The sequence below is a fragment of the Dunckerocampus dactyliophorus genome, chromosome 13 (genome assembly GCF_027744805.1).
Source record: "Dunckerocampus dactyliophorus isolate RoL2022-P2 chromosome 13, RoL_Ddac_1.1, whole genome shotgun sequence".
In the NCBI taxonomy this organism is placed as follows: Eukaryota; Metazoa; Chordata; class Actinopteri; order Syngnathiformes; family Syngnathidae; genus Dunckerocampus; species Dunckerocampus dactyliophorus.
In genome coordinates this window covers 23,842,498-23,867,767 of record NC_072831.1, presented here as the reverse complement: position 1 = coordinate 23,867,767, position 25,270 = coordinate 23,842,498, and the positions used below count along the sequence as shown (strand labels likewise).

At 41.1% G+C, this 25,270-nt stretch overlaps 2 protein-coding genes across 4 annotated transcripts in view; both read left to right on the top strand.

Moving 5' to 3' along the window:
• Positions 1-216: 216 nt before the first annotated feature.
• On the top strand, positions 217-8,633 carry nipal3 (NIPA like domain containing 3). The gene is made up of 12 exons (XM_054797431.1): positions 217-455; positions 616-684; positions 1,438-1,609; positions 1,686-1,745; positions 1,854-1,999; positions 3,503-3,599; positions 3,687-3,822; positions 5,604-5,692; positions 5,896-5,959; positions 7,457-7,551; positions 7,628-7,822; positions 7,895-8,633. Exons 1-11 carry the CDS (start codon positions 426-428, stop codon positions 7,810-7,812), a joined length of 1,143 nt encoding a protein of 380 aa, XP_054653406.1. The 5' UTR covers positions 217-425; the 3' UTR covers positions 7,813-7,822; positions 7,895-8,633.
• A 700-nt stretch (positions 8,634-9,333) lies between these two features.
• Positions 9,334-25,270, top strand: part of rcan3 (regulator of calcineurin 3) — a 45,172-nt gene continuing 29,235 nt past the window's right edge. The window contains exons 1-2 of one of the 3 annotated variants that reach the window (XM_054796435.1): positions 9,334-9,502; positions 10,070-10,336. In XM_054796435.1, the coding sequence (XP_054652410.1) occupies positions 10,127-10,336 (210 nt within the window). In that variant the 5' untranslated portion in view covers positions 9,334-9,502; positions 10,070-10,126. Of the gene's footprint in view, positions 9,503-10,066; positions 10,337-24,475; positions 24,751-25,270 lie in introns of those variants that run through there. The other 2 variants (XM_054796436.1, XM_054796437.1) reach the window with 2 other exon arrangements.

Sequence of the window (25,270 nt, the reverse complement as noted above, 5' to 3'; positions counted from 1 at the left end):
ATTAGAGTACAACATGTGTAAGTACTTCTTCAAAATTAAATCAAGTCACTTACATGTATATGCGTAAACATACTGACATTATAGAAAATTCATTGATTAAAAACAACAAAGCTTGAAAATATATGGAGGTTTCGTCAAAAAAGGGCGAAATTTTACATTAATTTAAATAATTCAACTTCCGGGTTGACGTTTCCTGTCATGTGACCATAGCCCAGAGTGACGCACTCAGCCTCAAACTGTGGACATTCAAACCCGGAAGTTGGGAGTTTATTTTTGGCCAAATTATGTCTTAATCGCAATAAATCCAGAAATACATTAACGGTAGTCATTTTATGGTAGCCCGAAGGAAAAGGACAATATGAAACGTCGTTTCGTAAGTTTGGGTGTCGCTGCTAAGTGCTGAATTTGTACGAAGGCTATAAAATATGGATAGACAAGACGAGAACTCATACACGGTAAGTACGTCAAGTAATACTGTTTATCATTTTGTTTAATATGATACCAAACTCAATTTAGGTTTCGTCCACAATGAAGATGTTTTTTTTAAATTGCATATAACAAACCTGACCTTTTGGGTATTTCTCATTGAACTGGCTGAACGTTTTTCCTTTTTAGAATAACCTTATTGGGACTCTGCTGGCTATTTTTGGACACGTGCTTGTCAGCATCTCCTTGAATATTCAGGTACAGTGCTGCCTTTTCTTTTCTCAGTTAACGCCTATTCGTAAATACGTCTTTCCCTCAGTGTGTCCTTATAATAAATACAATGGCTGCGCTATACTATTGTACTGTTTAACAATATTATATTATACGGTAGCCGACAGGGGGAGACGCGCAGCAACGTCCAAACAGATTTATGATCCAAATCACAAAACATCATAAAACAAATGCAACGGGGAAATGCTGCAAATTGAAAATGCATAAAAGCTACAACACCGCGGGATCAAAAACAAATGCAAAAGGAAAGTGCTACACATGCCAAAACCATAAGCAAACCCCAAAAACAACTGCATGAGAGAAATTCTGCAAGTTCAAAGAGTAAGACAGTTTGTCAGGCTACCTGGGGACTTCTGAAAGAGGTGTAATGAAAAGGTAAATTTTTCTTTCTTTGTTAAATTTGACAATATTATGGAGCAGCATATTTATGTAGCAAATATTAGCATTAATATGAGCCCAGGTGTTTAACAAGGACGTAAAGAAACATTCCACCTCTTCAAAAGTTAGCTATGATCTTCTCTATGTCTAAGACGAACATCCCTCAGGTCTGGCTCCCCTGGTAGCCTGGCAAATTTCCGTTTTGTTCCGTAAACTTGCAGCGTTTCTCTCATGCATTTGCTTTTGGGGTTTTGTGTGCTGCTGCAATACTCTACACTCTACTCAACACGACAACACCGGACCACAAATGTTTACAATCTGTTTGCGTTTTTTCCCTCACAGAAATACGGTCATGTAAACATTGTGGGAGCAAAGGACCTGCGTGTGTTCTACCGCACCAAAACCTGGTGGTTTGGTTTTTTCCTCACCTCTCTGGGCGAAGGAGCCAACTTTGTTTCGTACGCCTTCGCCCCACTCAGTCTTATAGCGCCTCTCAATGCTGTCTCCATGCTCAGTGAGTGTTCCTTTCCTCCAGCAGTGTTAAATATAAGAAAAGAGTGTGTGTGTGATGGAACGTGTTTGTTTTTCAGCAAGCTTCATTTTGGCTTTTATTTTCATGCCTGAGAAATCCGGGTCGAAGGACTTTGCAAGTAAGTGGTGCATGTACGGTACTTGAGTACACTGACATGCAAATCATGCAGTCCTCCGTATAGATTATATTTTGTGTTCAACCATGTGTTGTGTTTGGAAACTTCCAGGGCGTTATGGGCTGTCCTTCCTGGGTGCTGCCCTCGCCATCGGAGGGGTGTACCTCTTTGTGGCCTTTGGACCCAACTGGCATGAAAAGCTGACAGCGGAAATTGTTGTGGGACACCTTGTCGGATGGCCCGTTCTCCTGTATCTGGTAAAACATGTTCACTTCTGATGCACATTAAAGCACACGATGGTTCTAATCTTCACACTATGTATAATGAGGTGCAATCCAACGGCTTTCTCCAAAATGTTGCATTTTGCAGATACAGTCATCCCTCGCTACATTGCGATTCCAACATCACCCCCTCACTCGATTGCAGTTTTTAAAACATGAATTAATTAATCAATGATGGCTGTTTTGTGGTTGACTACGGCCTATTAGTCAGAAAATATGCATATTTAAGCAAATTGTACGGAGTTTGGCTCAAATTAAGCATTTTCAAGCATAAGTGAACTAAAATACAATAATAATAACAACAACATGGGTTACTGTTGCGGCCATAGCTCCCAACAAGCTAAAACTCAACTCTGAACCCCCGACGTCACTTCCTGTCCGCTACCCATTCTGCTCCCCTACAAGGTAAACTGTCTTAAATGGCTTATTTTCTCAGATTTAATCAACTCTAATGGGTAAGACGAATGTAAAGGTGACTATATAGGTGTTATTTTATGTCTAAATAGGTCTAATAATGTTAAAAAAAAACATTTGTAAACAGGTTTTCTATGCTGTAACTATGATAATATTCCATTTATAAAGAAGGAAGCCTACTTCGCGGAAATTCACTTATCACGGTCGGGTCTAAATGAGGGATTACTTTCTAATAAAGCTCAACAGAGAGTTATGAATAGGTCAAACACAATCCTGAAACAGCCTATTTCATTTTAATTGTTGTTTTTAATAAATTGGTGACCTTTGCTTCAGGGCAGCTTCTTTAGCGATGCAGTATTCTTTGTGGGATTTGTGGGCGCTGACGTGGCAATGCTGCCGTTTCGGGTGGCTGGTGAGGTTTGGTGTATTGAGGATCGATGTTTTTTTTTCTCTCATCACAATGTGATTGGTGCCGCTAGTGCGCAAGTTGTCCGAGGCAGCGGGGAGGTCCCACACGATCGACGCCATGTTTGTTTACACGTGTTTACAGCACGTCACACGTAGGAGAAAAGGAGCGCTTGATTTACTCACGCTAACCCGCCAACAGCACAGTAGGGTGATCTCGCCTCACTGGAGAGTTTTTTTCAAATGATCGGTTATTGGAGCTAATTTGTAATGGTGTCGGGTTTAACGGTATGACGTCATGATTCCTCATATCTGTATCATAATAATTGGTCAGATATTTACTGTACACACCGAGTTTTGATTAAAAATTTGTGAATTTGCAGGGTCACGAATGCTGAATTGTGACTATGCGGGGTCCACTGTGTATGACTTTAAAAAAAAAAATGTTACAAAATAAAAAATATTTTAGAATATCAAAGTGACCTCCACATCCTTTGTTTTCTCAGTACGTGGCCCTTGTTGGAAAACGTTTGGACACTCCTGCTTAGGCAGTTCCCCTCTATATTTGTTATTGTAGATGTACTACTCACCACAATTGCATTATATTGAAATGCATTTCTGATTTATTGATGTGTAATTATCATATTTCTTTACTGACAGGTGCTGGAGGTCATCACATTCTGCCTGCTTTTATATTTTTACAAAGAGAGAAATGCAAACTACCTCATCATCGTCCTGCTTCTGGTTGCTTTGCTTGGTAAAATGAACGTGTAGAACATTCACTTATTCATAAGATAAGACCGAACAGTTCAGAAGAGCTGATTTGTGTCTGTGTTGTGCTCAGGTTCAGTCACAGTCATTACAGTGAAGGCCGTGTCCAACATGCTGGTTTTAACCATGGAAGGCTCCATGCAGCTGGACTACCCCATCTTCAGTGTCATGTTTGTGTGCATGGTGGCGACAGTCATCTTCCAAGCCAGGTGAGTGGCAAGTATCTACTTACTCTGGTGATTTGATTCCTTGCTTGACAATTTGTTTTCATTGTAATGTTGCTTTTAAAAGGCTTGAAAACTGCCTGAATTTGGAAAGGATGTAAGCCGGGGAGTCCAAAGTGTGGCCCGGGGGCCTCTTATGGCCCGCAGTTGTCGTTTTTTTGTTATTGGCCTTTACATTTAAGACAAAATATTCTAATAATATTAAGAGAAAAAATATTTTAAAGTTGAAATATTAAAGACAAAATTTTTTATTTTTTTTTTTTATACTCAAAATATGAGAAACAAAACGGAGAATAAATCTGCAACTTTAGGAAATTTAATTTGGGTAAAAGTTATATATAATAATATGATTATGAAGTCAAAATATTATGAGAATAAAGACAAAAAAAATGTATGAGAAGTTGAAATATTTGTAAAAACTAAAATGAAAACAGCAAAAATGGAAAACGAGCAAAAAAACGTAACAAGGAGGAAAGGTTCATTCATACTAATAATAGGCTTTGTCACCAATAACACAAAGCTGAGATGCAGGCTGTTGTTTAAATATCAAAAACTTGCATAAACTAAAATCAGTAGAGATGCTGTGTGCAGGGTTTCATGCTGTGTTCAGGGTTTTATGCTGCTGACTCCGATACTGATCATCCATGAGTGGCTGATACTAATACACGGATTTCACATTTTTTTGTTTATTTATGAGTGGGGGTGCCGTACAATGGGGGAAAGTCAGGAGAATTCCAAAGTCCCCTGACTGCCAGGGGGTCCAAAAAATAGGTAATTACTAATGGAAATGAATAATTAATTAATTAAAAAGTTGGAGGGGCAATTTTATTTTATTTGTCATGGAGCCCAGAATACTTGGCTGCACCCCTGCTATTGGCTATATGATATGGAAAAAGGCACCATTAAATCACCTTAACTTAGGCAAATCATATTTGACGTACTTTTTTGAGAGAACTTATATCACTTATGTAGAGTACATTGGTGGAGCTCTAGCAGGACTTCCAGGTAGCACATAGGTGGGCTCGAAGTGAGAGAGAAGTGGGTGAACCCGGTGTCTTCCACCGCTGAGAAAGGCTGGTCATCTCACCTGATGATCCATCCATCTTCTGTGCTGCTTATCCTCACTAGGGTCGCGGGTATGCTGGAGCCTATCCCAGCTAACTTCGGGTGAGAGGCGGGGTACACCCTGGACCAATCGTAGGGCACATACAGACAAACAACCATTCACACTCACATTCATACCTATGGGCAATTTAGAGTTGCCAATTAACCTAACATGCATGTTTTTGGAATGTGGGAGGAAACCGGAGTACCCACGCACGCACAGGGAGAACATGCAAACTCCACACAGACATGCCCAACAGAGATTTGAACCCAGGTCTTTGCGATCTCCCGACTGTGTGGCCAACATGCTCACCACTAGGCCACCGTGCGGCTCATCGTCCGATGAATTTAATTATTTTTTGGGTTATTTGCTTAGCCTTCTGACGGTCATGCACATACGGGTGAGTGTTGTCCAGCATTTTGCCTGCGTTAGCTGCCGTTTGACTGATGATCACACCGTGAGTCTTGAAAACTCACCATACTCCGTCAAGTGTTGGTTCTTCAAATGCCGTATTAATTAAAGCTTTTAATGTGCTACCCGTGCAAGATATTATGATGGCATGTGTTGGCAGGTGATTTCCACACTAGAGCCCGACCGACATATCGGCGGGCTGATTATGACATCACCGATTAATCAATATATAATACAATTCTTTTTGCAGGTTTCTCTCCCAAGCTTGCAAGTTGTACGACGCATGCCTCATCGCCAGCATGAACTACATCCTCTCCACCATTTTTGCTGTATTAGCAGGTGAGGCTTTGAAACGGTTTGTTGACACATCAGAAGGGGAATTCTCCAAAGCAGGTTCGACACAAGCTCCGTGTTTCCCTCTGTCTTTCTGACTGGAGTGCTCACTATTGGTTTCAAAGACAAAATGGAATGAATGACAGCTTTGTATTTTGCTGTTGAGGGACAATAGTGATGTCATCACTTTTGCTTTTTGTATTGTGTAGGAGCTGTGTTTTACTTGGAGTTTAAGAATGAAGATGTCCTTCACATCAGCATGTTCTTGTTGGGGTAAGTCATAAACAATCACGGACACAATGCTAATATGTAACACTGGGATATAGCTTTCCTTCCATCGCAGAGCTTTTCTTAAGTGCAGAAGCAATTTATTTGAATCACTCTGTGTGTTTATAATCAAGTTACGTGTCCCTCCCACAAATGGGTAGAACTACTGTGCAACCTCCAAAGTTCAAAACAAAACCTTTTGAGGGGTTGGGCATGAGCCAAGGGAAATGATCTGGTCCAGAGTCAAGCTGTCCCCATCATAAAACTTAGATTACCCGTTCAGGCAGTTTTAACACCCCTAGCTTCCTACAATTGTAAAAAGTGGTTGACAGATGCTAATACAAGTATTAAAAGGTAAAAGCAATAAAACATATACCATGGAAGCTCTTCAAATGTATTTTGCTTTTCCTTGGTGATGCCGCAAAGAAGGGTACCAGTGATGGTAAAGAGAAGGAGAACTAGAACATACACCTTTTTTTAAAGCAGATGTTAATAATAATAATACGTAAATATTATGTCGCTAGAAGCATAATCGCTAATGACAAGCATGCAAATGATGAGAGATACTTGCCCACAAATATTATTTCAGTACATTTCAGTTTTTCCCCATATATTTTTGCCACAAATAGATTTGGTGCTACCTGTTCGCCCTCACTAATAAACACGTTATAATGGGACTGTCTGTGACTGTAGCTTGTTGTTACAACTCTGTACAGTAGGTGGCTGTATACATTGTAACTCGGCTTCTTAACAGCCTCATAGTACCAGGTCTGCCAAAGAATAAGAAGAGGTTGCAGGAGGCATGAGTGTTGCCAACTTTGCTATATTTAGAGAGACATCACTAGCAAATATCGCTCTTTTCAACGAGCTGTGGGTCCTGCTGTGGGCCACTCCCTTAGGCGGCTTCATCTTTGTGACACTGGGAAAAAAAAACAATGAAAGAAAGTTTATTGTATTTTGAACCATATATTTGTTTTGCTTTTCATGTTTTGTGCTCACTTTTTGTCTCTTCCACAGCGTCCATAAATATTACATGCACATGCATCATGGGCAAACATGCAAATTAGACGGACAATAGTTAATAGTTAATTCTTTGGACATTTTTTGTTGATGAAACTGTTCAGACTGTTCACCAAGTTCCTGCACCCTGAATCACTAAGCGGTTCTATTGACGCTCATTGCATTTGGCTGAGCGCCAACTTTCAAGCGCCGGCGAGCATCTGCTTCTTAACACACCTCATACATGGAAGAGATCCATGTTGACAATTTAGCGACATGGCCGTTACATTTAGCAGGGAAGCGTGCGCATTTAAGTATTGCAAAGTCATGCTTTTATTCGGTAATTAAATACAAGTATGCGCTGAGCAAGCGAGTGGGAGTAAGCTCCCATCCTTGTTTTAAGCTCCCACTCTTGTTTGATGATTTCTATAGACAAACTAATATATATATATATATTACATGGTATTCATTGCGTTGAACTGATTTGTTTGTTGTTTTGTGTAGGACTGCCGCATGCTTCTTGGGGGTCTTCCTCATCACCAAAAACAGGAAGAGGAGCAAGACCTTTGAGCCTTATGTCACCATAAATATGAGTAATGGTGTGTAAATGTTGTACCACAACACACTGGATTTTAATTCTGTTGACTTACCCTCGTGTGTTGTGTCCACGATCAGGTGTCCCGACCATTCACAATACAAGTCCGGAGGTCCCGCCTGACTTCAGCGGCACTTTCTCTTATGGTGCTCTGGTCAACGACTCAACGTCTTCTACTCATCAGCCTGTCAACGTGGAGCAACCCACCTCTAGCACGAGACCCACGGGAGTGGCTAACGAGGCCCCTGACGGGAAGGAAGATTAGCACTTGAAAGGTTAACCTTTCTCTGACTTGTGCGTATTTTAAAGCTATGTTTCCCATAATAAATAGAAGTAATCTGTTTCAGGGTCAAACCGTTTTTTTCCTGCTCATAAGGACAAGCTTGACAAGATATCTGAATGCTGTCAGGTACAATCATGCTCAGGACCACCACAAACAATCTTGAAGGTGCTGGATTTGAAACTGGTACAAGTGAATGTGGAAATAATACTTGATACTTAATTGCATCCAAGATTTTTGCCTTTAGCTTTTGCTATATAAGAAGACACTCTACTGTTAAGTGTGTACTCTTATGCCTCACTTCTACCCCTTTTGCCAAAGATTACTTTCTAAATGCAGGTGTTCGTGTTAATAATTTCCCTTTAACACAGGGGTGTCAAACTCGTGCCATGGAGGGCCGAGACACTGCAGGTTTTCTTTCCAGCCAGTCACTAAAGCAGGTGATTTTAATGATCAACACCTTCAGTTTGAGGGAAGGAGCTCATCAATTAAATCACCTGCTGAAGAAACTGGTTGGAGAGAAAACCTGCAGCGCATCGGCCCTCCAGGGCACGAGTTTGACACATGTGCTTTAACACATCTCCAAAGAGCAGTGTTCACTCCAGGTTTGCCTTTTTTAGGGGGTTTGTATTACTACCATTTTGAATGGGTCCAAATAATTGTTGAAAATGCTTTAATTTATTGTATTTATTGATTTTGAAGTTTGCTTTTATTGTGCCTTGAAGAGTAGCACGACATTGGATAAATGAAGACAAAGGTGCACTATATACTAAGCGGTATCAATAAAAATACTCAAACAGTTAAAATATTCTGTCAAAATTCTTTTTTGGCTGCAGATATTTTCTGAAATAATAATTTTTTTGTTTGACTACGTAACATTTCTAATGAAAACCAACTCCACAAAAAAATAAATACAATATGCCGATGATTTGACTGCTGCTGTTTCTTTGCATTTCTGATGTGTGTTTTGACCTGTTTGACGGTACTCGTATGAACGAGCTTACTTGAACGCCGCCCGCCTTTGCAGGGTTTGTTTTTAAAGCAGCACATTTTTTTAAACAATTGTATTCATAAATTATTATTACATTAAAATTACAATAATTAACAGAAAATCGGTAGGACTTGCTGTGCATTAGGTAAGTTTTAACATAATTAAAAAAATATTTTGTAATCTGTAATTTGTGGGCATTAGTACTTGGATTTGACTAGATTGTATTTACTTGAAATGAAATCACGTTATACAATCTACATTACATTTAAAAATGAACGCATCTGCAAGAAGTACGTCGCTATTTTTGCTCATTCAAAATGTAAAATCTAAATTACAATTTATTAGTATAGAATGTATTTGTTATGAGTATATCCTCCACTGCGTTCAATGTCAGGTTGAACCACCGGTTGCTCTTTAACTTCCTAGAGGCCGTCCTCACGTTTCCTTTCTGCTTTTTTGATTGGTCTCCGTGAAAGTCATCCACCATTCCATTGGTCCAACCCGTGTGTGCACTGAGATTGGGTTAGGTTGCGCCGCAGTAATCCCATAATAACAAACGCCGCTTCTGACAGCAAACTCTTGATATTGAAGATAGCTGAACGGTCTCATTTGTGCATGTTATTAACTCCTCAAATCCTGCTTTAGGCCCCTTTGCGATGGTTTATCGTCACGAACGGTAGTCAGGTAAGTCATACAACTAGCGAGCAGGGTTGACATCTGTATCACGAAGACATGAAATGCAACGCTGTCATCACTTTTATGTTTTGCTGTTTGTGTGCGTCCTCTGGTCATTCGTCTTCGTTGTCAATGCGGTATAAGGTAGTAGTTGTATTTAGAGGTTAAACGATTACGTATGCTACTGTCATGCATTTTGAATGAGCCCATTACGTAATATTTAATATTTTCTTTGAAATAAGTGAACCATTTTAACTGGAGGGACGCCCCCTGCCGGCAACAATGTATATGAATGGTACTTTAAATGCGCCACTAGATGTCGCCGTATCCTCAACGCTTGTTTGAGAGGTGGCGTGACCATTTATTTTTAGCAACCTGTTGTTGCTTATCAGTCTGCTTTGCAAAATGATGCTTTTAAAGCACTTAGCTGCATACTGCCTATGTTTGGGATTGTGCCAATGCATCTAAACAATGAAAATACCATGCGAACATGAATAATCTAAAGCAAGAAATCATTATTGTTGATGCTTTTTGTCACCAAAACACTAAAGCAAGATTTTTTTTTCTCCCCAGTAGCATCTCTTGCTTGTGGTCTCCATCTATCCATCAGCAGCTGTCCCAGAAAGGCTCACCATGCTGCGAGAGAGCTTCAAGGCGTGGAGCAACGGCTCCGAGGCCTACAGCAGCGACCCGGAGGAGGATGAGGAGGAGGAAGAGGACATGGTGTTTGGGGACAATGACCAGGACGGCGTGGCGGAAGAGATGATGGACCTCAGTGACCTCCCCACGGCGCTCTTTGCCTGCGGTGTACACGAGGCTGTGTTTGAAGAGGACGTGGACAGGGTGAGCAAACTGACTACTCTACTGATTTTTTTAATTTGTTTGATGTTGCGTTTTGATTTGCATTGTTTAGTTTCTTTGGTTGTCTGTTTGTATACTATAACTACTCACTCTCTGTTGTGGTGCAAAACATTTTTTTTAAAAACTAGAGCCATGTGTCCAGGAATAACATTTTGATGCAGATCTGGATAAAGGTGTAGAAGCAGGCTTTTAAAAAAAGTCACCTTTATTGTTAACCTCGAATGGCCTTGAAATCGTACAAATTGTACAAACTGAAATATGACCAATTTTGTGGAATAATACACTTTTAAAATTACACAGTGAGCATCTAAGGACTCACTCCAGTGTCTTTTGCTGTTTTGTCTTCTTTTAATACCACCACATAAAGGTTCCAGTGATGACAAAGAGGAAAAATGTCATCACAACCAAAGAACAGGAACTTATTGCAGTGTAAGGAAAATGGTACACACGTGTCCTGGCTACTCATTTCCATATGGCTAAGCTGCCAGAAAATAATAATAAAAGAAGTAGAATGGAATAGGATTTGGGGTGGGGATAGCAGATAACGATATGATGATAGACTCGCCTGTTGCACACACGCGATCTCCCGCTTTACATCTGTCACATTTTTATTGTATTTTGCCTTTTATTATTAACATAGATAGTACTTAATCACATTTAGGCTAACTTATTCTTACACTTTTATGACAGTGTTATGTTAAAAAGCACAATGCATGAACTCGAACTCCTTCAGCAGGCCTCCCTCTCCACTTCCCTTGATGCCATTGAAGCTAAGAATGAGTACATCATTTGTTGCCTTTGCAGTGGTGTTATTCAGTTGGGTCGTTCCATGTCATTTCAACCAATCGAGGGGACATTTGCCTCCACACTCCCTCCAATTTTGTAATTATTCACATATATAGTCTCTATACCATACAAACCAAGAATCTAAAATGTTTTTTTCACAACTCCAATTGTTAAGAAAGTAATTAAGGACTGAATATGTCACGTTGCCGTTAGCAACCATGTGTCCACGCCCATTTGTCTTTAAATATAATCCTTATTTTCTCCCAACGGCACTGTGCTCATCCATTTTGTCATTTTTCTCTGCAATAAGGAAAAACACCCTCCTATTTTTTTTATATTACATCCAAAGAACATAACATGCAAATTTTGAAAAAAATTGTTTCAAGCAGACCGGAGATTTTGGGGGCAAAAAATGACCCCCAAAAAATGTCAAAAACATGAATAACTTTGTAAGCATTGAGAATATTGAAAATGTACTGCAGATTTGAATTCTGCATGAAAAAATGTAAACATTTAAAAAGTTTGGTTACTAATAGTTTGGGATAAAATAAGGATTATATTTAAAGGTAAACGGCCGTAACGGTAACGGCAATGCATAATATTCAATCCTTAATTACTCCCTTAATAATTGGAGTTTTGGGGAAAAAAAATGTTCTTGATTCTTGGTTTGTATGAGACTATTTTATGTGAATAAGAGCAAAATCCAAGGTGTGGTTCCACCCATTGGTTGATTTGACACTTATTTTCACGCTTGTACGACAGTTAAGAATGTTGAAAATGGCAAAGGATGAAATGACATGACTTCAGCAAGCCTACTGTACCTGTCTATATGCAAGACATCATTAATGCGAAGAAAGGAGTACGCTATTTCCCGTCTGTTTTTACAGGGGTTAACTTCTTTTTACACTTCTTTTGCGGTTACACAAATTAAAGTTATGAGCGTGACTCACAAACGAGTGTTCCTTAGAGGCAGAATGCTTGGAAGAGGACAGAAACACAGTTTTTTTTTTCTTTTTTTAAATGATCTGCACCTCTAATCCAATTATACTGTCCTTCCATCCTATCCTCCCAGCTGGCATGCCTCACATCTTTTGACTTTGCAGTAAGTCCAATGCTTTTCCATACAGGTTCTTTCTGAAGAACCTCCTTGTTTACATCTCCTTTCTCAATCACGAGCTCACTGGACTCCTCTTTTCAGTCCATATTTGCATGTTTACTATGCAAAAGTGGCGAGGCTAAATGCGGCACAATCCCTTTAAACGAATCACTCCCGTTTTGTAGTTTGCGGTTTTTCACACATTCACGCCCCCCGCCCCCAACCCTGCCCAGCCTTTTTAAGTGGAAATGCCACCCTTGCACCCCTTCAGTCAGAGCGTGGTTCAATTTAATGAGCCTTGCTATAAATAGACATATTGACATTTGTTTATTCTTCCAAAAATGAGGACACGAAGCGGTTGCATCAGTAAGAATGACGACGTTTGCTTGCTACTTTATTATCAGGTTGTTGTTTATGCCTTGCAGCGCTTAATTTGTTTAAACGCTGTAGAATCCCAGCTCTTACTGAAAAGCTTGACATCTGCACACTCAGGGACATGGCAACCTACATTTTTTGTGTGTCTTTGGGCTCTTGGCTCTCTCCCAGCACCAACATTACCTCCTTCTTGTGCTCAGAGGCCCCCATGCTGCAAGACGGCCTGTTTTTTTGTGAGCGCACACTGTTTGCTCCTGGACAAAACAAGTAAGAGAGCGAGAGAATGGAGGAAGACATATGCAGTCATTTTTTGTAAAATGCTCTTAAAGCATGCCCCTTTCTTCTGTGTACAAAGAGCGAAACCTACAGGGTCTTCTCCAGGTTTTCTTTTCACGTGTACTTTTGTGTCTTTTTTTTTACTACTTTTATTCGGGATCGATGGAGATGCACATTTGAACTGAGATGATCTTTTCAGCCCCTCGTTTGTCTTACACAAATCGAATCAAATCCCTAATCAAAATATACTCTCTCTGTTGCTCAAAGTTAATATTAACATTTCATTTTTTCCTTGTCCTGTCTTGTCATATCACTTAAAAAAAAATGAATACACTTATCAATTTAATTCTATCATATATTTATATAAGTTTAGTATTGGATTATTTTATATTTTCTTAATTAAATATATATTTTTAATGCATTTAGATTATTTGTATAATTAGAATAGCAGTTATTGTAACTAATATTTTAATTTTAATTATTATGTATTATATACAGTAAACCCTTGTTTAATTTATTTCTTGTTTAATAACACCCCTATAGTCACTTTTGCACTCATTTTATATATATATAATCAGGGAAAGTAAGCCATTTAAATAAAACCCATGCTCGTGTGTGTTTTCTATAAATGTCTTTTGGACTTGTGGACAGGAAGTGACGGGGCTTCAGAGTTGAGTTTTACCTGGAGTACGGCCATAACAGTAGCCCGTGTTATTATTATGATGATGATGACGACTATTATTGTTATTATTATTATTATTATTATTATGCTATTATTGAGCCTGTTGTGAGATAAATAATTGTAAAATAATAAAAGCCTGCCGTTGGCGATCAAGCCCGGTTTGTGTTACTCGTGACACCTCGTGGCCAGTGTAGACTACAGTTCATTAACGTCTTGTGTTGCCTTAACGGTACAGTTCGGTCCCCCACTTGATCTCCAAAGTCCAGTTCTGGTCGGATTTTGGTGTAGAACGTAGATCCGTACGTAAACGAGATGGCCGCTGCCCTCCGTCGCGGAAGAAGAGTGGCATGACCGCGACTGTCTTCGTCCCATACACATGACTGCACAGGCGACAGTGCGCAGGGATACGGTAGGAGACAAATATAACGCTGAGCGTTTTTGTGAGGTCGGATTTTTTTTGGCAATGTATTTTTGTAATGCAAATGTGTTACTCTTTTGAGCACATATTGTTTTGAGAAGCCAAACTCTTTACTTAAATGTCCCCAGCAACTAAGCGGAACTACGTTCTTCATCACCAAAATCCTGTGTGAAATGCATGAAGACATCTTCTGATACTGATGCGCTACTTTTGATGGATTTCTGTGTGGAGGTACCTGACACCACGTCAGAAGGCTGTTTCTACAGGATAGAAGCATGGGAAAAAAGAAGGAAAAATGCCAGCTTTTACAGGCAGTGGGTATTAAAGTGGGCTTAAAATAGGTCTTGGCGCTATATGATATTCATTGGTAAAGAATGTGATTTCCCCTGTCATGCATGTAGGAAAGTGTGAGGTGTACCCATTAAATGGCTGCAGTGATTGCTAGTGTGGTTGACAGATATACTTTATGTACAATGTACTCTGTGCCTGTGTGATATGCGGACCCGCATGCGTGCGATTGTAGCGATATGTTTGTATATGTCAGACTGCGGTCTATATTTGGGTGGCGGCCCTGGGGAAGGGAGGAAGGTTGGGCTGGAGCAATGAACGCGAGGCGAGCGGGTGCTCTGCAGGCTGAAGGTCAGACATGATGCGCTGCGGAGTGACTGAGTGCCGCTGGCCTCTGCTCCCGCTGCGGCCTCAGTATTAGTCTGCTCTAAACGACCGACTCAAGGGAGGGGGACGCGCATGTTTTGCTTTTATCGACCTTCCGATGCAATGAGTGTCTAAAGGTGACATCATCTTGTGAAGTTTGCCACTGAAATTATGAACACAATAATAATATATATACAGTATATATATAATACATATTCATATGTATTTATAGGCCTGTCACGATAATGGATAAATCGATTAATCGAACGATAAAAAAAAACCAAAGTCGAACATTTTTGCCGGCCTCGATAAATTGACATGTGCATGCATGTGCTTGTTTTCCTCGTCTCCCTTTCAGGCTGGATGACAAGAGGGTTCACTCTGCAGCTGTCTGTGCGCGTTGGTGCTACAGTGGAATGAACGGAGCGAGTGAACCCTCCTCTCCTCTCCTCACCCCTTTTGTCCCAGCACATGGAGGCGGGGCTACCTTGGCTAGCAGCAAGTTAGCCTCGTGAGCAAGCATACGCTAACATGAATGAATGCACAAAAGTGATGGTTTCTAAGATTGTTCCACACAGCCCGAGTGTGGGAATATCAGTGATCGGCGTTATAAAGCAAGTATGGGCATACCGTACCGTACCGATACCGTGCAACCATTACCATTTAAAACAGAGATTATTTACATTATTTGTGTATTGACTGCATTCACACAGTTTAAGAAAATAGCACATGTATCTTCTTAATCATTACATTTAAGCATCTGCATGATACAGAGTTAGCCTGTATCAATTTTGTCTACACACCATTGCATCTTCAGATTAAAAAAAAAAAAAAAAAAGAACCTGTCTGCCCTCAGAACGATTACGATCAGTCTTGTGCACGGTTGCCTCGATAAAAGTGACAGCTCAAACCCGCCCCGCCAGGTCCTCGCCCCCACCCGCGGCACCGCATCTGATTATGAAACCCGTACGATTTAAAAATGTCATGTAAGCTGCTGCTGTGTGATGGATGGCAGTCACGCTCCCGAGGTTCTATTTAAATCAAGATTGTTCCGCGGCTCAATTGCTCTAAAAAAAGAAACGGTCCGTGGGTGCGTTCAAGAATAGAACGCGTTGTAGTTCATCGCGTTGGCTCTTATTTAACTGGTGCAGATGATTGCTGTGGGTTGGTGCTATCTTGTCATATGGTTATTTGGGTCATGTTTCCACCAATTTAGTTCACCAGAGTATGGTTTGGAACGTTTAACCCTCATCAGCTTTGCAGTTCCACTGTGGGGTTTGTGGGCTTTATGGCGATAGCTGTGTTAGCTATTATTGTGACATCACAGCAGGGTGACACTGTGTAACATGCCATTGAATTCAACAAAGTAAACAAAGGACAAGGACCAACTTTGCCTGAACAACGGCCAGAGGTGCTGATTTCTTCCAGACCAATTAGTGGACTGCAGTGTGTCTATCTCCACCCTCTAGGTCACATGTGTCAAACTCGTGCCATGGAGGGCCGAGACGCTGCAGGTTTTCTCTCCAACCAGTTTCAGCAGGTGATTTAATCTATGAGCTCCTTCCCTCAAACTGAAGGTGTTGATCATTAAAATCACCTGCTTTAGTAACTGGCTTGAAAGAAAACCTGCAGTGTCTCGGCCCTCCATGGCACGAGTTTGACACCCCTGCTCTAGGTGCTGCTGTTGGTAACAAAACGGTGGCCAAAAGTGGCACAGTGGTCAAGTTAGTGTATCCCACCAGGATACGTAACAGGTCTCAGGGTTATGTCATATTTTGTGTGTTTCGGACAGCACTGTGGACATCAAAAATGGCCCGAAAATGGTGTTGCCTCATTCAAATTTGATGAAATATCTATTTTTTGTGAAAAGGTTAATGAAAGAATAGCAACTACACTGCAATAGCAACATCACAATGGTGATTTTAACCAGCTGTCTTCTGGAATGCATGGATACGTTGTGGTTGTCGGCGATCGTGCATTTCAAGTTTAGCAATGTTTGGCAATAGAAATGCTAAAAGTATACCTTGCTATTACACCATATTCCTTGTTGGAATCACAGCTTTACTTTCAATTCAGTAGAACCTCAAAAGTAGAACTCTCCAAAAGTCACACAATTTGCGGTTCAACCTAATTTTGAGGGGAAAATATGCCTTAAAAGTCAGACAAAGCAGCAAAGCATTATGAAGCGGGGCATCATGCAAGACTTGAGCGATTTGTTGAGAGATACACACTGTATACCTACGGAATAAGTAAGTGTGTTTTGCTTGTTCTTTGGCTTTTTTGCCAGACATGCAGTAAATCCCTGCTACTCGTATGGGTTACGTTCCGAGACCTCCAGTGGATGGTGAAAAAACACAACTCTGCGCCCATAAAAAGCCTTAAAAATGCCTCTTTTTCAGTTATACAGTTGTACCGCATTTTAATTGTCGTTTTACATATTAGGAAACGATTACAGGCATACTGTATACAGCATTGTTTACAAAATGTGCAGTTGCACAACATCACGTCTTGTCAAAGCACCTTCCTGTAGGAGTCAGTTGACATGGGAGACAGCACCCTCTGCTTCCCTCATGGTGGCAGCGCTCCTTTCTGTCCTGCACATAGCGCCATCAAACCACTTTCTATTTTGCTATCAGTTATGATATATGCACGGTAGGGCTGGGAATGTCAGGTACCTCCCGATAGGAAACGATTTTTGTTTGCCTCACAGTAACGATAATATCTCGATAGGGTGAAAAAAAAATCCCACCAAAAATTAATTTCATAGTTTATATTTTGCTGCCTTCAGCTGGGATAGGTTCCCGCTCACCCGCGATTCTAATGAGGACAAGCGATAGAGAAAATGGGTGGAAATTTTGCAGTATATTTTAACCAGAATACAACCAGCAAACCATGCTGCAAAAACAGTGAAGCTGTTTTAGTGCAACATATCTGTAGAAGAGTCATCAATTTACACCAAAGGGACGGTGCATCAATACGGGATGCCATCCATCCGTCCGTCCATCCATCCATCTTCTACCGCTTATCCGAGGTTGGGTTGCGGAGGCAGCAGCCTAAGCAGGGAAGCCCAGACTTCCCTCTCCCCGGCCACTTCGTCCAGCTCCTCCTGGCAGATCCCGAGGCGTTCCCAGTCCAGTTGAGAGACACAGTCTCTCCAACGTGTCCTGGGTCTTCCCTGAGGCCCGGTTGGACGCGCCCTGAACACCTCCCCAGGGAGACGTCCGGGAAGCATCCTGACCAGATGCCGAAGCCACCTCATCTGGCTCCTCTCAGTGCGGAGGAGCAGCAGTGGTTTATTTGGTCTCGAAAAATGTAGACAGTAATATTGTTTTTAGCGTGAACTTGTGGGACAATAATCATCTCAAAACGCACCTGCATTGTTTTGTGAATCATTTAAATGAAACATTTTTTCTTGTCCAGCCATATTTTTTCATTGTACTTTTCTTATGTTAGAATCTCGTCTCGTCTCGTCTCGTCTCGTTGTTGTGGACCCAATCTTGTGTGTTGCCGCGTTTTGTGAGTTAGGTGCCTCGTGACATCCCTACTCTTTATACTTGTAAGACAGTTAAAATGTTCCTTAAAACATCGCCTATATGGTTACTAAAGACTTTGTGAATGGGTTTTGGTGATCTATTGTGATTTGTTGTGAATTAAAACAATTTGGAAACCAAAAAGCACCACAGGACACAATGTGTACTGGACTTTAATTGTTTACTCGGAGCACTTCCAGGATTTACTTAGTAAGTTTAAAGTTTGCACAACATTTCTTGCCAGTTCCAGAAAACCAATAGTGACACATTGTTGTCGTTGTTGCCATTATCCTCTCACCACTTTTCTCCATCTGGCGTGACGTTCCAAAGTAATTTGCTTTGCTTATTTCTGCTTTCCATCAGATCCATCAGTAGAGCTCTTCTCCCACTAGTATTATTTAAATTTGTCTCCATCTCTCTTTCATTCCGCCTCGCTGTCACCATGGTGGCACTCATCCAGGGTTAAAATGGCCGTTAACGGCGTCTCGAGGCCGACAAGTTGAGTAGTGTTGCAATTTAGAAAACTTGAGCTTCTCTTTCAATTAGAACCAGAGCTCAAGTCAGTGGATTCTTTTTCCTTTTTTTCTTCCATCTCTGTTTGTCTCCCTCTGAAAGTGGCAGCTATGTCTTAGAAAGTTGCCTCAGACAGCCTCGGGTTCATTTCTGACCCGCTTTTTGAAAAGTCCTTCTTGTTGTTATGTCTGGTATTCTTAGCCATGATGCCTGCATGTGGGTTGGCGGGTTCGCCTGACTCGTTCTGAAGGTTTGACCTGATTCTTTAAAAAAGCAAAGAAATCAGTGGATGCACGTGAGGATTCTGACCTTCCTCCTCCTAGCCCCTCCCCCTCCCCCTCAACTGTCTCCGTCCTCATCCTGGCGGCCTCTAAGCCGCTGGATCGGTTTAGAACACTGAACAAGCAGCTGGTGGCCCACCAGATGTGGGACAATAACCCTCTGTGCTGATGCTCACCTTTTGGAATAATAGACTGTTTTTTCGACAGCATAGCTTCAGCTTGTCAGCCGTCAAACCACTTTCTATTTAAGTTTCCATGAACTAATTATTCACAATTTAAGGGAGAATAAAAGAAATCTGCAAAAATCTTTCTATTGTAACATTAATTGGACATATTCGCATCTTATAGAAATACAGTATTAAGGGAGAAAAGTGTATTTTTGTACTAAATTGCTTAATTTCTTACTTTTTTATATGCTTAATGTGCAAGAACACTGGTTTTCGAGTATTAGGAGTGGACATTTCTAAATTTCTTTGTAAATGATTGATCAGTTTCAATGTTCTTCATAAAAATATTTCAACAGGATAGGAGAATGGCTCTCTGAATGTTCTGAACTCCCATCTCAAGGCCAGCAGAATAATGCTTCCTGGAGGAGTTGTGCCATTGCGGAGGTCTGCGTGGGTGTAGCTCAGCTTCCCGTAGCGTTGTTGTATGTTGTACTTCTTTCGACAGCAAACTAGTCAAGACTGAATTAACAGCGCCTCTGTTGGTTGCAACCAAGTGGTTTTGCCTTAATTGCTTAATTAATTGCTAAATGCAACCGTGATAAGTGAATTTCCGCAAAGTAGCATTCCTTAGAGACCTTGTTTACGGTCTTCTAAATACTGTACGTTTTTTAACATTAATAAGTTAAGTGACGAGTAAAGGCCATTCTGATTAATAGAGCCCTCTAGACCTGAAATAACACCCCCTACATCACCTTTACACTAGTATTACCCAATATGGTAGACATAATAGAAAATAAGCCATTTAAGACATAAATAAGTCATGCTTGTCTGTGTTCCCAAGGGAATTTAGTGGCAGAAGAGACAGGAAGTGAGGGCTTGAGGGAGTTTCAGAGTTGAGTTTTAGCTTTGGCCGGTTTTATAGCTGCAACAGTAGCCTGTGCTTTTATTAGGGATTATTGTGCCTGTTGTGAGATAATTCAAGCCTGCCATAAAAGCGTGTGTTTCCGGTGATCAAGTCTGGAGCTTTTGTATCTCACCGACATTACAATAACCTTACTGACACCTATGACCACTGTAGAGTACTACATATCATGTCTTTGGAATGACTTATATTTGTATTTTAGTTCATTTAACCATATTTATGCTTGAATTTAGGCAAAAAAATACATACAATTTGGTTAAATATGCATATTTTTTTTATCTAATAATAGGCAGAAATCAACCATGAAACAGCATGATTTCTTAATTCATATACAGTATTTTGGAAAAACCGTGAGAGTGAAGCCGTGAAATTTGTACCGTGATGTTGCCAGGGACTACTGTATCGTCTATTTTTTTTTTTACTTACAATACATCGATTATCGCATCATAGCTGGTAAAAAAACAAACAAAAAAAAAACTTGTTCACTAAAATAAGTCAATAATGTGTATTGTTGCCGTTTTTGTATTTAAAAACCATTGTTCTACTGACTTATTAAGGGTTAAACGATTGATGATCATATCAATCACCTGCATCTTGTTGCATTTATCCCCATTTTCAGTTTATGGAATGTTACATTTTTATGGCGTTTTATTCTTGTGCATGGTCGGCCGTAAGGATGAATGATTGCTCCTGTGAGAACGTCTGACTTTTCTTAATTAGTGGAGAAAAAAAAGAAGAAATCGCTGATATCTATATTCGCTGATAATTAAAGCTTGAGTGCCAGAAGCGCTGTAACTCAGTAACTGACTTCCAGCTGCCACTCTCCGCGACTTGTCTGTAGACATCAAACCGTCAGTTAAAATGCTTCTGTGCGTGCTTGTGCGTCTTCAGGTGTGCTGTAGTACCTTCCAGGACCTTTCTGTCTGCCTTCTGTTCTATTTTCACTCAGCATACCTTGCCACTTTCATGCCTTGTAAGCATCGCTGCCTCACTCGTGCTGCTCTTTTCCTCACCCATGTGGATGGATGTGACTCTCTGGCCCGTTATCCTCTAACCGTGTCGTCCCACTCCGTGCCCCACCAGCCTCTCCCCCCTCTGGTTGCTTGCTTTATAAATAGCTTGGCCTAGATTAGAGCAGCTGCATTGGCGCTGGCACCACGAGCTGGTTTGGCAGCCTGGTTGGCATTGAGGGGGATTGCTGTGCGCCTTGTGAATGACATGAGGACATTGGAGCCTGTGCGCACACATGCCGCATGTTCCTGTCCTCGCACTGTCACCCTTTCTGTGCATCTATTTTGGGAGCATGAAGTTTGCATGACGCACACATACAGTACCGCGCACACTAACCTTGCTCTTACGTAGCTTGTGTATGCGTATGATGATCCACTGCCCTCATTTTTCTACCTTTCAGCTCCTCTTCAGAGCGCCGCTGTGGAATACAAATGTCTCATCACGAGCAAGATTCTTAAGACCACTGCTCTAATCATCTACATTTCTACCCTGTCGATGTTCGGCAGCATTTTTTTGTTGTCTTTTGTTGCAATACACATAAACTGGACTTTTATCTCTTAAAATGCCGCAGCTTAATTTCCCCTACATGGATCAGCGCTTTGCTGACTGTGAGATCTTACACAGGGAATTGTGAATGAGCAGAGCAACATTGAGAATGAGGAGGAGTGTGTGTGTGCGTGTGTGTGTGCGTGTGTGTGTGTGGGTGGGGGTGTTTGCTTGCAAAAATGAGACCACAGAGGAAGGAAAAGTGCTTAATCATTCACAGCAATCCGTCCCGCTCATGGGCAGCAACAAAGGGATCAGAGTGCCGCATTTTGATCACTTGAGACTTTTAGGATTACAATACGTTCTGTACTGGATTCTTTTTTGGCAAATGCACTCATAGACAATAGAATTATTATTTATCCCCCCAACACAGCCTAGGGCAAGATGAACTGAACTATACCACTTGGTCAAAATGGAGCTTTAGTACAAGTATACAGTAAGAGTAGCTTTTTGCCTCTTTGATACTTTGCTTTCAAAGTTTGGGAACAGCAGCGGTATGAATAGTTTGCTAGGAGTACGATAGCTACTACCTTTGTGATGCTTGACTCATAAGCCACATTTCACCAAGCAGTCCATGTCAGTTCGAAATTTACATAAGCATGCCACAAAAAACCGACAACCCAATGAAAGCGTACTGCAAAGTCGCTGTCCATTTACAATAAAAATTCATAAATACGTCTACCATACTGAACTGGACCATACAGTCGTGCGAAAAAAAATTGACGACTCCATGGTGTTCTACTCCTAAACTGCTGCACACAAAAGGGTGAAAATTTGGCCAAACATGCAGCCCTACTATGTTGCCTGTGGTATTATTTTTCTGACAAAATACACCACATGGTTGCGCTGTTATTAACTCATTCAATACCAAAGATGTAGTTATATGTTTTTAGAAACCCGAACGAACCTGATATTTCGAGAGATAAATGTCTTCAATTGAAAAAAATTATTAAAAAGGTAAATGAATATTTATTACCACATAAACACACACAAAAGTACTGAAAATTGGTACCGTGCATCGCTGCCATCTTGTTTCAAATGTGAAAGGCACCCATCCTTACTGGAATGTTACATTCATCCTCCCAAAGTCCACTCATATCCCGTCCGCCTTGCATGGACATGCAGAGGAGACATAAATAGCCTCAGCACCTGGAGCTTTTATATTAATGGCTTATTGGGGACTTAGCTGTCTCTCTCAGCCTGGCAATTATTATGAAACGAGCGACAGGGATGATGAGAGTGATGGAAAGAAGACACGGTATGCTTGGTTATTATGCAATGGTGCGTCTGAGGGCTTTTTTTGTGTTATGATTGGTGCTGAGCGGGAGTGGAAAGTGTCTCACTGTTTGTGTCATTGCAATTAAGGGGAAAAGGTGCCTCATCGGCTGCTTTATTATGAGTGACAGCGCTGTGGCTCGCTTAATCTCCAGTCAACAATGCTGCATTTAAAGCTTGTCTTCACATGTATTTTCCAATTGTTTTTATTTTGTTCATTCGCTGCGGGAACATATGGCTACGCATTGTTATGCCAACAAAACCAGAGCCCTTTATGTAGTTTTGCAACTCTGGGGTACTGTTAGACTCCAGTCGTCAGGGTAGTGGTAATGCAGGGTAACAACTCTGATATAATGTACAGCAGTTTTTCATCATATCGCCATCTGCTGGATCAGGCGAGTCATTGCTCCAATTTGCTCCAGTTTTTAGCTAATGCCGCTTAATGCCTCATGGTGTACAAAAGTAACCACTGGGATCTCTGATTAAAATTATTGGCGTCAACAATTGTGGCTGTCGGCAACCTCCTTGTGTCGTGTTTATTAAATGCGGTCCATCAACTCCATCCAGTGGCTGTGTCTGCTTCTGCATGCGCTTTAAAATGTTGGTTGTATTACGTAGCTGTTTTGTGTGTTCCACGCACTGTAAAGTTGTTTACAATGAACTCATCAGTGGAATTAATGCTGGTCAACAAGTCTCCTGCTCAATATTACAACATTGGTTCTTTTGCTTCTGTGTTGGCAGTATACTTAATTAATAAATGACTACGATGCAAAGAGAGCTACATTTTATCATTTGATTTTCTCAGGCACTCCAAATCATTCTTTAAATTAAAACATGAATATTCTCATTTAGGAAATAATAGCTTTTCCCTAATTGTTGCCTGCTTCCAATTAATGCCGGTGCCTCTTTATGGTTAAGGTAAATAAATGCCCTGGCTATAATTCGAGCATTTACACTACAGTGGTGCCTTGGTTAACGTCATTAATCCGTTCCAGAAGGTCCGACCCAAACCCAAACGGACTCTAACCAAAGCAATTTGTAACCAAAGCAATAATGTAAATCCAATTAATCCGTTCCAGATACCCAAAAATGTTAACACAAAACAAATTTTATGGACAATAATTGTAGTTTTACATTCACTTTTTCCACACAGGGCCATGTAGGTTTGGATTTTTAAAAAAATAATAATTAATAATAAAAAGTTTCATTTAAAAACAATTTTTAGAATGTGCCGAGGGGCAGTTAAAAAACAAAAACCGCTGCAGGCCGCAAATGGCCCCGGGGCTGCACTTTGGACACCACCGCTGGAGCGTCACATTGTGGTGTTAGTTCTAAAAGCATTGTGATTCGTATGCAAAGGCTGCTGTGTATGGGAATGCAAGGACACACATGACGGACATGTCTGACGAGCAATAACGCATTCATTGTTCCTTTCACTATTCTTTCAAGGAAGAAAGCGGAATAAACCGGTGCGTGGATTCTGCAGCGTCTCACTGCATGGCTCGCTTCACACTAGTGGCGTAAACGTGAGCGTGGTGTTGACGTCAATGTGGAGCGAGGGAGGGAGGGAGGGGAGGAGAGGAGATGGGCTGTGAGAGTTTGTGTGCTGCAGCATCAGTCGGTCAGCAAGCAGCTCTCATCTTCCTCCTCAGTCCACGACGCAGGTAGTCTTATGGAGTTTTGAGTTGCAAGCATAAAGAGACGTCTTCCGTGGACCAGCGAGGAGAGGAACTTTTTTTCTTTTTCCTAACGTGTATGATCCCACCCAGTGAAGGGAATGCCATCGATAAACATGAAACTGGAGATGGTCACCATCATCGCCTGTGAGGTAGACATTGAGGTGTTTACGTCACACAAAATGCAGGTAGGATTTTAGCGCACGTGTGTGTGTGTGTGTGTGTGTGGTGTGTGTGTGTGTGCGCCGCTGCCTGCGCTTCTCCGTGTGTGACGTGCAATGCAGACAGCGATACATTTTGTTTTATCAATGAGAGGAGGTTACGCGCAGCAGGCACGTTGCGCGTATTGCAGTGTGCAATTAGTGCCTGTAATGCGGTAATGAAGCCTTTTTTTTATTATCGACATAATGCGCAACTTGTGCAGGTGGAACGGTGGTGGGATCGATGACTTCACTGGTCCATGAATGGATGCATGCGTGCATGGGGGGGCGGGGGGGGGGGGTGCTTTGAAGCGCAATGTCCCTCACACCACTCCCCTCTTTTTTTGAGCCTCAGCATTGCAGTTGCACCCTTATTAGGAGAAATACTGCATTGTACACCTGCATTATCGGAATTTAAAATAGCTTTGTAACAATGATTGTTGGATTAAAACCGCACTGCATCACGTTGGGAGGTGTTTTTAATATTTTGTCGCTCCCATCTTAGATA

What these genes read in the sequence shown, in the direction of transcription:
- nipal3 (XM_054797431.1), top strand. Translation starts at nt 426, where the DNA reads ATGGATAGACAAGACGAGAACTCATACACG. An exon ending in AAGACGAGAACTCATACACG is followed by an intron (nt 456 to 615) that starts GTAAGTACGTCA and finishes TTTCCTTTTTAG; the next exon opens with AATAACCTTATTGGGACTCT. An exon ending in CATTTTTGCTGTATTAGCAG is followed by an intron (nt 5,693 to 5,895) that starts GTGAGGCTTTGA and finishes TGTATTGTGTAG; the next exon opens with GAGCTGTGTTTTACTTGGAG.